General features: G+C 38.9%; 1 protein-coding gene across 8 annotated transcripts in view; it reads right to left on the reverse strand.

Annotated features, from left to right (window-relative positions):
- Positions 1–13334, reverse strand: part of Ints2 (integrator complex subunit 2) — a 68455-nt gene that overhangs the window by 33938 nt on the left and 21183 nt on the right. For all 8 annotated transcript variants that reach the window (XM_029568095.1, XM_029568092.1, XM_029568093.1 and 5 more), the window contains 6 exons: positions 10435–10506; positions 10243–10357; positions 7071–7139; positions 5783–5917; positions 4342–4518; positions 3209–3317 (listed from right to left, as the gene is read on the reverse strand). In XM_029568095.1, the coding sequence (XP_029423955.1) occupies positions 3209–3317; positions 4342–4518; positions 5783–5917; positions 7071–7139; positions 10243–10357; positions 10435–10506 (677 nt within the window). The remainder of the gene's footprint in view (positions 1–3208; positions 3318–4341; positions 4519–5782; positions 5918–7070; positions 7140–10242; positions 10358–10434; positions 10507–13334) is intronic.

Below are 13334 nucleotides of genomic sequence, written 5' to 3' on the forward strand. Positions count from 1 at the left end.
TCTCTCTCTCACAAAATAATAAATTTTAAAAGAAAAAATAATTAGCCTTCAAGAAGCTTGTGGTGGGGATGTAGGTTGGTTGCGTACTTGCCTAGCATGCACAAGGCACTGGGCTTGATCTCCAGCACCACATAAAACCAGGCATGGTGACACATCTGTAATCTCAGCACTTGGGAGGTAAAGGCAGAATGATCTGAAATTCAAGGCTATCCTCTGTTACATACCATGTCTGAGGTATGCCTGAACTATATGAGATCCTGTATTTTATAAAAAAGGGGAAGCCAGGGAAGGTGGCACACATCTACGATCTCAGCACCTGGGAAGCAGAGGCAGGCAGACCTTTGTAAGTTTAAAACCAGTCTCGTCTACATAGAGAGTTCCACAGCAGTTAGGGCTATATGGTAAGAACCTGTCTCAAAAACAAAAACAAAAACAAACCAACAAAAACAAAACAAAAGAAAAAACAGTGGCCAGCAAGATGGTTCAGCAAGTAAAATGCTTGCCTTGAAAGTCTGATGACCTAAATTCAATAGACTTTTCCTCTAACCTCCACACACAAACATTATGGCACCTGTGCTCCAACACATACACATTATATACCCACATAATAATAACAGTTTAAAAAATTAGGGAACACCAGGAGTGGTGGCGCATATCTTTAATCCCAGCACTTGGGAGGCAGAGGCAGGAGGATTGCTGTAATATTGAGGCCAGCCTGTTATACATAGCAATTTCAAGGCCACTTGGGGCTACAGGGAGACCCTGTCTCAAAAAAAACAGTCTAGCCAACTGGTAAGCCCCAAGATCAGTGAAAGACTTTGTCTCAAAAAATAAGGTTGAAAAGGCTCAAGGAAGACACAAGTTTCAACTTCTCACCTACATATGCACACACATATGTAGAATTACAAACACACACACAAGCTGAAACCTTAGTAATTAAAAATTAAAGATTATTTCACATTCCTAATGAAAAGACAATATTGCAAATGATGTGACTTATCTACAAATTAATCTATGAGCTTAACATAACTCTGATCAAAATCACAATATATGTACTTTCTTTTATGTAATTTAACAAAATTAGAAAATTCATGTAAAATATCAAATATGTGAGAAAAGAAAAAATTCAAAGTCAGTATTGTTAAAAGGTACAGGATGGGCTGGTGAGATAGGTCAGCAGGTAAAAGCACTGGTCACCAAGCCTAACAACCTCAGTTTGATCCCAGGATCCATACGGTGAAAGGAAAAAACCAACTCCTACAAGTTGTACTCTGCTCTTCACACACACACACACACACACACGCACACGCACATAAATAAATGTAATTTTAAAAATTAAAGGTAAAAGTAATGTCATATATATAAAATAAAATTTAAAAACAGACATAGGTTTGTAATAAAACGTGGATGCAGCAATCTTCCAAAGCGTTAAGAAAATGATAGCACATTCACATTATGTAATGCTCACATATAAGCAATTACAGAAAAACAGTATCAAGAATATACCCTTATTTCATACCAAAATCAATTTCAGACACGCTGTTTTTGTTTGATTGGTTAGTTTGGTTTGGTTTGGTTGGTTTGGTTTGATTAGTTTGGTTTGGAGACACCTGTAGCTCCAGGTGTCCTGGAACTCCTTACATAGATCAGGTAGATCAGGCTGGCCTCAATCTCACAGCAATCCAACTGCCTCTACCTCCTGAAATTAAAGGTGTGTGCCACCACGCCCACTATTTCCTTTTAATTTTTTTTGAGACATGGTCTCATTTCATAGCCCAGGCTAGCTTAGAACTCACTGTGTAGTTCACGCTGGCCTCAAACTCATAGCAATCCTCCTGCTTCAGCCTAGTGCTGGGAATACAGGCAATGAGACACCAAGGCAGCTCAGGAACGCTTCAATTTTAAAGATTTCTTTTTATGTTTGTGTGTGTGTGTATGTATGTGTGTGTGTACATACCACATGGGTGTGGGTATTACAGAGGTAGCTAAGTTTAAGAGAACAGTTAAGTGACCACTTTAAGAACTACCCAGGTATGGTGGTACAAGCTTATAAGCACAGCACTCAGGAGGCAGAATCAAGAGAATCAACACATGTTTGAGGTCAGCCTGCTCTACATAGCAAAGGTACATAGCAACAGTCTGTCTTAAAGACAAAAAAAAAAAGCCAGGCGTGGTGGTGCACGCCTGTAGTCCCAGCACTTGGGAGGCAGAGGCAGGCAGATCTCTGTGAGTTCAAGGCCAGCCTGGTCTACATAGTGAGTTCCAGGACAGCTGGGGCTACAGGGAGACCCTGTCTCAAAAAGACCAAAAAAAAAAAAAAAAAGGGGCCAGGGGCCCCCCTAGTCTACACAGAGAAGGAAAACCAGCAACCCCCGGGCCGTAATAAAGACCTTTTTCTCAAAAAAAAAAAAAAAAAAAGGGGCCAGGGGCCCCCCTAGTCTACACAGAGAAGGAAAACCAGCAACCCCCGGGCCGTAATAAAGACCTTTTTCTCAAAAAAAAAAAAAAAAAAAAAGGGCTCAGAGATAGCTCAGTGGGTAAAGGTGCTTGCTTACTATGTGAGCCGAGCAACCTGAGTTCAATCCCCAGAAACCATGAGCAAAGTGGAAGGAGAGAACTGACTACACAAAGTTGTCTTCTGACCACCCCATGTGCACTGTGGTATGTGCACATTCCCCCCACCACTACTTATACATACAAAATAATAATAAATATATATATATTTTATTTTTTTTGGTCTTTTTGACACAGGGTCTCCCTATAGCCCCAGCTGGCCTGGAACTCACTATGTAGACCAGGCTGGCCTTGAACTCAAATAATTTTTTAAATATGAAAAGAAAAAATGGACTAGATAGATGGTTCAGCAGTTAAGAGCACCGGCTGCTCTTCCAGAGGACCCGGGTTTGATAGCCAGCACCCAGATGGCAGCTAACAACCATCCATAACTCCAGTTCCAGGTGATCTGACACCCTCTTCTAACCTGTGCAGGCACTGCATGACACAGGTACACTTACACACATGCGGGCAATACGCTCATACACATAAAATAAAAATAATAAATAATACATAATTGATTTTAATTTTAAAATGAAAAGATGTTGGAGTTTGCTACAATATTTGGTCTCATTTTATCATATAATTGCTTGGGAAGTTACAACACAAGCAAATACAATGAACCACTAGAACCACTCACCTCTACACAACTTACCTAAAGTTTTTGTGTTTGCTAGCAGTGCTTCCTCATAAGACAGTATATAATAGAGCACCAAAAGCTGCGCTGTGATACTGAAATGCTGATTAAGGCGGACGTTGTCACCCTGAAAGTAAGAGCAGACTATTAAAATGCCATTAAATTGCTAGAGCTGCTCTTTTCTTTTTCAATAACAAAAACATCAAAACAGATTCTTCAGTTACGTATGGTGGCACATACCTTTAATCCTAGCACTTGAGGCAGAGGCAGGTGGATTTCTGAGCTGAGGTCAGCCTGATCTACAAAGAGAGTTCCAGGCCAGCTGGGGCTAGAGTCAGGCCCTGTCTTAAAAAAAAAAAAAAAAAGATTATCCATTCAGTGCTGCTGTTTCTACACCCATCTAAACTCAACTCTTTAAATTCTTTAAAGAATTCTTTAAAAAGTGTTGCTTTCTTTCAAGCATGGGACTTTTGGTATGTTAACCAGGCTCCAGTGGATAGATCCACACTGAAGGATATTTAGAAATTAGAGTCTATAGGCCTTATTATATATGTATTATTACAACATATAATACAGTACATTAAATTGGGCAGGGGGGCAATAAAGGGAGGTAGGGATAGGGCAACGGATCTGAATACCATAAAATTATATTGTATGAAAATCACAAAAAATTCAATAGGAATTTTTTTTTTAAAGTGCTGTTTAACAAACTACTTAGAAGTAATAGTACAATTTAATTTTTATTAGTGATCTAATAAAATTTAATCTTACTGGTGTATATGTGTATTTGGAGTATGTATATATGTGTACTTTGTGTACAGGTGTGCACACCTATACATTAATATTACTTCAAAGTATTTTATTATTTTTATTTTATGTGTGAGTGTATTGCCTGCGTGTATGTAAGTGCACCCATGTCATGCAATGCCCGCAGGGGTCAGAAGAAGGCATCAGGTCCTGGAACTGGAGTTACTGATAATTGATAGCTTGCAGGTGCTGGGATTGAGCCTGGGTTCTCTGCAAGAACAGCCAGTGCTCTCAACCACTGAGCCGTCTCTCCAGTCTCTTAATCTTATTTTAAAATCAGAATTACCTATAAGACCTCTAAGGAGAAAAGTTAACAGATATAAAAGAACAACTATTTTATTTACCCCAATGACTTCTTGGAAAATATTAAGTATCTCCTGCTCGGTGACTGGCTGATTTGTAGCTTCGGGATTAGATTTAGATGCAGGAGTAAGTATAGAATTTATATATACATCAATCAGAGGAAGTAACTGAGGATGGAGTGGAGTGGAGGTTTCACAGAGTTGTCTATAAATCCAATCCTAGGGAAAAAAAAAAAAAAGTTAAAGGTTTTAAATGAAGGCAATAAGAAAAAGGAAAAATTATAGAAACAGTTTTACAGGTTTGATAATCCAGTACAGCTCATAATTAGCTTTGGGAACTCCAAATGCATTATTTACTTTCATAACTGTCTTTGACTTAAAAGTCAAAGTCATTCATTAAGTATTCTTAATGAAGAATACTGTCCAGTGAAAGATAAACCTAAAATGATGAGAAGCCTGGCTCTGGGTTTAATTAGTTTTTGAACACTGAGGAAATCAATTTAAGCCCCTACTATATCTGTATTTAGAGCACCATATGTGTTGTCGTGGAAGACTTCCAGCAGAAGGAAAATCAGGGAGAGGGATATTTCTTCAGAAAAACACTCTGATTAAAAAAGTGGCTTTGATAAGCACCAATAATAAACTACCACTTAACTACCCAGGAGTAGAAGACATAGAAATTTGGGATGTGTATCTGGACTCTTAATTCTTAGCTATTTTACTTAATGAAAAAAAACAAAAGACACAATGTAGCTGCCAAGTAACTACACTAAATAATCAAAACAGGGACAACTAGAGAGATATGTCATGTGCACACCATTCATGGATTTTTTAAGCAAAGAAACTTTTATAAATGGCTTAAAAACATTTATTTACCTACTGGGTTTCAGGCTTTTCTTTAGAAAACTGTTCAACTGTTTGATGTAACCAAATATAAAAAATGAAAACATTTGTAAGTTGGGCAGTGGGTGTGCTTGGACAAATTTTCAAACAGCAACTTTACACACTGGTGGACAAAAATAAAATTTAGAAAATAGGCTAACCATGATAGTACAAACCTATACCCCAGCACTTAGGAGGTAGAGGAAAGGAAGATCAGCAATTAAAGGCTAATATTGACTAACCAGTTCAAGGCCAGCATAGACTAAATGAGTCTGTCTCAAACGAAACAAAACAAAACAAATGTAAAGCTGGGCATGGTGGTACATGTCTTTAATCCCAGCACTCAGGAGGCAGAAGCAGGCATATCTCTGTGAGTTTGAGGTTAGAATGGTTTACATAACAAGTTCCAGGTCAGCCAGGGCTACATAGTAAGACGCTGTCTCAAAAAAAAAAAAGGGTTCCTAATAACTCTAGCTACATAAATGACTATAACTTAGCTTACCAAACATTCCATGTAAAACCACAGTGAAGGACTATAAACAATGAACTAGAAAGTGATAAAGAAGTAAGCTCTATTTTGAAATTTAAATATAAGGCATACTTTGATGGAAACTTTGTGCTTGGTAAATGAACGACTCCTGAGAAGTTGGTATATACAATGAATGGGCAAAAACCCAGTAATGTTGGCACTCAGGCTGCTGGTGACAGGGACTCGAACTGCATGAGCTGTGACAACCTAAAAGAGAAAACAGCATTAGTACATATGATGTACCAAATACAGAATTATTTTGAAAGAAGGTTTAGTATGTGGACTATCAACACAAGTAGATCATCAACACTTAATATAGTCCATGGAGATGAACAATGAAAATTAACTGGTACATGTTTTGTTCTATTTTGGCTTGGTTTGTTTTGAGACAAGATCTCAGGTATTCCAGTCTGGCCTCAAACTCCCTATTTAGCCAAGGACAACCCTGCCTCTATGTCCTGAGTGTTAGGATAAGAAACATGGCCTGAATGTTTTCATTATATTTAAATGATGAAGAAGTAAACCGGGTGAGATGGCACTCATCTGCAATCACAACTCATCTGCAATCACCAGTTCACAGCCAACCAGGCTCTAGAGAACAAGTTCAAAGCCAGCTGGGAGAACTTCATAATACATAATCTCAAAAAAAAAAAGGGGGGGGATGGGGGTGGGCTAGAGAGAAGACTCAGTGGTTAAGGGTCCTTGCTGTATTTCCAAAGAACCTGAGCTTGGCTCACAGTACCCACGTAGGCAGTTCACAATGCCTGTAAATCCAGCTCCAGGAGATATGATGCCTCTGGCCTCCTTGGGCTCTTGTACTCATATGCACATACTCACACACAAAGACACATATACACAATTAAAAATAATAAAAAAGAATAATAAAAAATAAAATGAGGCCAGATATAGTGGCATATGCCTTTAATCCCAGAGGCAGAGACAGGCATATCTTTTTGAGTTCCAGGCCAGCATAATGCATACTGAGATTCTGTCTTAAGAAGCAGGGGATAAGCCGGGCATGGTGGTGCATGCCTGTAGTCCCAGCACTTGGGAGGCAGAGGCAGGCAGATCTCTGTGAGTTCAAGGCCAGCCTGGTCTACATAGTGAGTTCCAGGACAGCTGGGGCTGCAGGGAGACCCTGTCTCAAAAAGACCAAAAAGTAAAAATAAAAAATAAAATAAAAAATAAAATATACTACTATGTAAATAAATTACTTTCAGCGAATTATTCTTCACAAATATTTCAAAGACAAATTATTACAAATCAAAAAGAATGAAAAAAGGCCATTTTATTCTTTTAAGTTGAGATACAAATACTATAGAAGCAAGTTTAGTAAGCACACGGAGATAAAAGGAAGTACCTGCTCAGTGAAAATCTCCTGTGTGAAGATAGTCTTCATCCTGCTCAAGGAGCTGGGCTTAATGACAATCTAAAATAGCCAAAAGAAAATTATTCCAGTAGCATGTAAAAATATATGAAACGCAATTTATTCTCAAGAATTAATTCTCTAAAGTGGGTATGCTATACAATATGAATGTTCAAATGTGCAACTACTTCGTTTCACAAGTGGCTTCTCGGGTCCAATAGGACACAGAAACAGAACCAATATAAAAGCACTTGGTAAAGTTTGAACCAGCCTGAGCTACACAGCAAGTTCCAGGATAGCCAATGCTTCAAAGCAAAATCTTGTCTAAGAAAACAAAATAGAAAAAAATAACCATAGTTTTACAAATAAGCAACAAAATACTAAAAAAGGGGGGGCCATTTTTCAACAATCAAATTTGCCAAGATTAAAAAGAATGGTATTGCTTGAGTATGATAAGATTTTAGGAAACCAAGAACTCTCGTTCATTAATGAGAACAATTTGACTGGAAAAACCTGTATGAAAGATAAGCTGACAGTATCAGGAAACACCTTGGCAAATCCATGCTCTGTTATGTAGAAGCTGCTTTCCTTAGTTTTACCTTAAAGAAACGGCTGAGAATACATGACAACACAAAGGTGTGATTGCCTGTGTTCACTTTTTTTTTTAATTGAATTTTTGTGTATTTCATACATAAAATCATCTTTATGCTCCCTTCTCCTTTCCCCTTTGGTATCCTCCCATAGCCCCCACTAGAGTTCATACATTCTGTCATTTGTATTAAGGCCTATCATGTAAAGTTAGTGTCCTAAGATGTCTCTCAGTGCAAGTTCATCCACTGGGGTTTAGTCAGCCTATCTAGAGTCTCTCCTTTCAAGATCAACTCTTCCCCACCCAGCAGTAATCAGCTGCCAATAATCCTTCAACTAAGTTGAGGCTTGCTGTTCATTTTCACAGTTCTGTGCTAGGTTTTTGTCTGCCTAAGTTTGCACGGGTCTTGTGCATGCTGACACCATTGCTGTAGGTTTGATTGAGAAGGGTCCCAGGCACCTGTAGGACTATTTCCATATGGTCATGCACCTCCTCCCTGATTCTTACAATCTTTCCACCTCCTCTTCTGCAATAGTCCCTGGGCCCTGGATGGGTAGATCTCATTATAGGAGACCTGTCCAAGGACCCACACTTTGCTGACTCTTATTCTCTGCGTTTTGGTCATTTATGGCCTTTTGTTTTCCTGGCCCTCTGTTGCAATAAAGAACTTCATTGATGAGAACTGAAAGATGCATTAGTGTTCTCCTCATCCCTTATTCTATGTTCCATGAGTCTTAGGTGTAGAAGTTGCATGCTAGATATACCACTTAGGCTTGGGCAATTCACAGAGAATCTCTGCGTGTAACCAGTGATGTAACTCTCTAATAATCTCTATCTGTTGAAAAGGAAGCTACTTTGATGGGTGGTGACTGGGATGCTTGTCTATAAATTTAAGGATCCATATTTTGCACATAGTAAGAAATTATATTTATCTAGCCTTGGGGTTTTCTCTAAGATCTATGACCTCTCCCACTATGTATTTAGCTAGGTTTACAGTACCAGACACGAGTTTCCTCCCATTGAGTGGGCTTTAAGTCCAATTAGGTAGCTGCTGATTACCCCCAAGATAAAAGTAACACTACTGCACCAATTTGATTTGCTGTGCTGGTCAGTGATGTGATTTTTAGGCTTGAAGCCAGGGTTGGAGCACTGATTGATGTTCTCCCTTACCAGCTTATGTAGCACTCTCCAAAGCTATGAGAGCTAGCCTTCAGGGGCTGTGTCCACATTTTATAAATGATAATAATTTAAGCTTTGTAAGAAATTGGACAATTGGGGGCTGGGGAGATGGCTCGGTGGTTAAAAGCACTAGTCACTCTTGCAGAGGACTGGGGTTCGATTCCCAGTACCCACATGGCAGTTAAAAACCATCTATAACTCCAGTTCCAGAGGAATTCAACATTTACTTCTGACTCTGAGGGCATTGCAGGACACAGGTACTCTTACATATATGCAGGCAATATACTCAGACACTTAAAATAAAAATAATAAATAAAAGCCAGGCGTGGTGGCACATGCCTGTAGTCCCAGGACTTGGGAGGCAGAGGCAGGGAGATCTCTGTGAGTTCAAAGCCAGCTGTGAGTTCAACTCACATAGTAAGTTCCAGGACAGCTGGGGCTACAGGGAGGCCCTGCTTCAAAAAGACGAAAAATAATAATAATAATAATAAATAAAAATAAATAAAAAAAGAAATTGATCTGGGAATATTAGTGCATGCCTTTTATCCAGCACTCAGGAGGCAGAGGCAGGCAGATCAGTTCCAGGCCAGCAGGGGCTACAGGGAAACCCTGTCTCAAAAAAAGACAAAAAAAGAAAAGAAAAAAAGAAAAAAGAAATTGGATAATTTACATAGGAAATAAAAGAACCATTAAGACCAGCACAACTTTCAGGCAATCCTGGGGTACAAAGGAAAATTCTGTCTCAGAAAAAAATAAAGAAAGAAGGAAAGTAAATCATGATCAGTCTACCCACCACTAAAACATTACAGTAAATTTTAACATTTACCTGAAGAAATGCTCATCATCATCTAGTAAGTTTGTTTTGTTTTGTTATGTTGTTGGGTAGGAAGGTTTTTTATTTTTATTATTATTATAAAATACACATTTCAATTTAAAGCAAGAACACCAAAATTTAATAACCGTATACTTGGTTATCTATTGAGTGATAGAAAGTTATTTTTGTGCCTTTCTAAGCTTTCTACATTGAACATTTATTATAAATTTTTAATTTATTTATTACTGGGGGGGCACACACATGCATGCAAGCATGCTTAACATGGGGCATGTGCAGAAGTCAGAGGACAGCTTTCAGGAGTGACTTTTCTCCCTCCATCATGGATTCTGGTGATCAAACTCAAGTCATCAGGCTTGCATGGCAAGTGCTGTTGCCTGCTGAGCCATCTCACTGGCCCAAGCATCTATGGTAAAGAAATGTCCTAAGGATTTACAATTTTCTAAAGATTCCTTAATAAAACTTTAAATTAGCAAACAGTTAAAACTATTTAAGTGAAAACAATGAATCTGTTTTACACTACAATAAAATGTCTAGCTTTCCTTTAGAAAGATTTTAAAACTTACCTTCATCCCCAAAGTGGAGCAGACTAAGTCAATGATAGCACTAAGCTGGTTGCTGTGAAAGTACATGGCCACCAATAACAACATCTCTCCAAAAGAAGCAGAGACACCTGATGTACTGTTGAAACAGAAAAGAAAATATAAATTTCCAGAGAAAGTAATGAAAGTTTTCTTGAGACAAATTAAATTCCTTACCTCTCAAAGTAAGCTTCTTCTTTGATCATCCAGCTTAGCCACACCACCATTAGCTGCTCCTGTTCTGGTGTACTGTATAAACATACCAGAATGTCACTGGTTTAAGCCAGAAAAACATAGGGATAAGAAAATATTCTGTGAGGCAGCTTAAGAGGGTGAGTTCGGACCTCCATCGGGGTAGGGGCTCAGAGCTCAGCAGACCACCAGAGAGTTTCAGGTTCTGGCCTCCCTCTGGCCTCCAACTACTAGAGGGCCTGACAACCCAGGGGACTGCATGACAGCCCCCAGATCCTGCCTCCACATGGTGGTCCTTTTAATAAGATGATGCTATACAGCAGTCCCTTATGCATAAAACAACTATCATCATCACAACTTTGGCTGAGCCTGATTGCTAACAGTCACAATTGGGCTCGTTGACGGTTGTGCTCATTCATTAAAGAAGTGCCAAGCAGGGTCACTAGACCCTCACCTAAGTATCCAGCCACTCTTCCCAGCCAACTAGTCCAGCCTTGGAAAACAAAAGAAAAATGAGCAAGAACCCAATAGAGGGATGCTTTTGGAAGCCCTTGTCAAGAAACTTCAATGGACTCTCATATGAACATTTGAAAATTGCCCTGTTCTGATTGTTTTCTAGTTCCCTGTCTAGAACTTGTAATGCTAATTACTCTTGCCTTACTTCTCCTTCACATCTCCTATTCAGAATTCAAGGACTTTCTTTCCCCCCTAGAGATAAGAGTTATGCAATTTGGGAGTCTTTTAGATAGACCCACCGAAGGGGTATTCCAGGGGTACTCCAATTGCCTCACCCTGCATCCCTGTTCAGCATGGAAGAAGCCAGAGCGGTTGGCGTCCCTATTCCCTATTGGCAATTTGGGTAACCCCTTCAGAGGATGGTGTGATAAGAATGGGACGTAGGAATTGTCTAGGCAGTTAGGGTAAAAAGACCCCAACGAAACAGCCAGTTTCTGGGCTAAAAGTCAAAATGTCCTTGGACCTGTTAGCAATACACTCTGTTCCAAAGGCCAAAAATGTCAAAAAGTCAAAAGTACTTGGGAGCTTGTATCTAATCCTTAAAAGATTTTAGGGTTACCTCTTTAGAGGGGGGAATGTTGGAGGGGAGGGAGTGGGCATGGATTTGATCAAAACACCTTATATGCACGTATGAAATTCTCAATAAAGTTTTGGTAAAAGTTAAAAAAAAAAAAGATATATGATAACTAAGTTTAATGTTGGAAGTTGGACTAAATTCTGAATAAAGACCTTGGAACAACTGGAGAATTGAAAAAAAGAAAGAAAAATATTCTGTAATTTTTTTTGGGTTTTTTTTTTTGTCTTTTTGAGCCTCCCAGCAGCTCCAGCTGGCCTGGAACTGCTCTGTAGACCAGGCTAGTCTCAGTGCTGGGATTAAAGGCATGTGCCACCACACCCAGATTCTGTAATTATTTTTGATCGGAGTTTTTTTTCCTTCTCAATTTTGAAATATCAACTCAAATTAATGGTTTGTTGAATTGGGTCATTAATTATAACTGTGATATGAAACAGCTCCAGAGTTCAGGATGGCTTCATGAATCTGAACTGTCAGACTCTCCTAAAGTCTTAAAATCTATATTTGCAAGTTGGAGAAGGTGAATTTCCAACCAAAGGCTTTCTGGGATTAAAATGTTCAAAGAACTATTAAGAGCTGATCAGTTATTTCATGCTGCTAAAAAAAAAAAAAAACCAGGCCAGGTGCGGTGGCACATGCCTTTGATCCCAGCAGAGGCAGAGGGATCTCTGTGAGTTCAAGGGCAACCTGGTCTACATAGAGAGTTCCAGGCCAGCTGGGGCTACAGGGAGACCCTGTCTCAAAAAGACCAAAAAACCCTAATGTTAAAACTTTAAAAACCAGGGCTAAAGAAATTTCTCAGAAGTTAAGAGCACTGGCTACTCTTGGAGAAGATCTGGATTCAGTTCCCAGCACCCATATGGTGACTAAAAGCCATCTATAACTCCAGTTCAGGGGATCTGACACCCTCTTCTGGTCTCCATGGGCACTACATGACACAGATACACTTACATCCATACAGGCAAAATACTCATACACATAAAATATAAATAAAGGAAAAAAAAATATTCTTTTAATTTCAAAGACCAAGTACTAAAAAGTAATAAATTAGTGCATCTTTTACTTCAAATTCAATTTGTGAACATCTTTTGGATAAAATTCAAATTTTAGAGAAAGAAATGATTAGTAATCATCAAAATTAAAAGCGACTGCCAGGCATGGTGGCACAAGCCTTTAATTCCAGCACTTGGGAGGCAGAAGCAGGCGGATCTTTGTGAGATCGGAGCCAGCCTGGTCTACATAGTGAGTTCCAGGACAGCTGGGGCTACAAGGAGACCCTGTCTCAAAAAGACACAAAATAAAAAATAAATAAAAGCAACATGGGTTCATCGTATTTAAAAGTTGTAAAATACAATAATGGTAATAACTTCTTAATTTTTTTCTGTTTATTTATTTTGTGTTACTCTCTTGACCTCTACATGCGTGACGTGGCATGCAAGGATGCCCCCCCATACACACTTATACTATACATACACAATTAACTAGTTAATTAAAAGGTAATACATTTGGTGTTGGAGAGATGGCTCAGCAGTTAAGAGCAGTCAGTGCTCTTACAGAGGACCCATTTTGACTCCTAGCACCCACATGGCAGCTAACAACTGTCTATAACTCCAGTTCCAGAGGATCCAAAGCCCTCTTCTGACCTCTGAGGGCACTGCACAACACAGGTGCAGTTAACGTACATGCATACACAATACTAATACACATAAAATAAATGAATAAAATATTTTTAAACATTTTAAAACACTTTTAAAAATTGTTTTTATTCATTTATTTTTACTTCATGTGTATGAGT

Source organism: Nannospalax galili, unplaced genomic scaffold (genome assembly GCF_000622305.1).
Source record: "Nannospalax galili isolate Female #2095 unplaced genomic scaffold, S.galili_v1.0 scaffold879, whole genome shotgun sequence".
In the NCBI taxonomy this organism is placed as follows: domain Eukaryota; kingdom Metazoa; phylum Chordata; class Mammalia; order Rodentia; family Spalacidae; genus Nannospalax; species Nannospalax galili.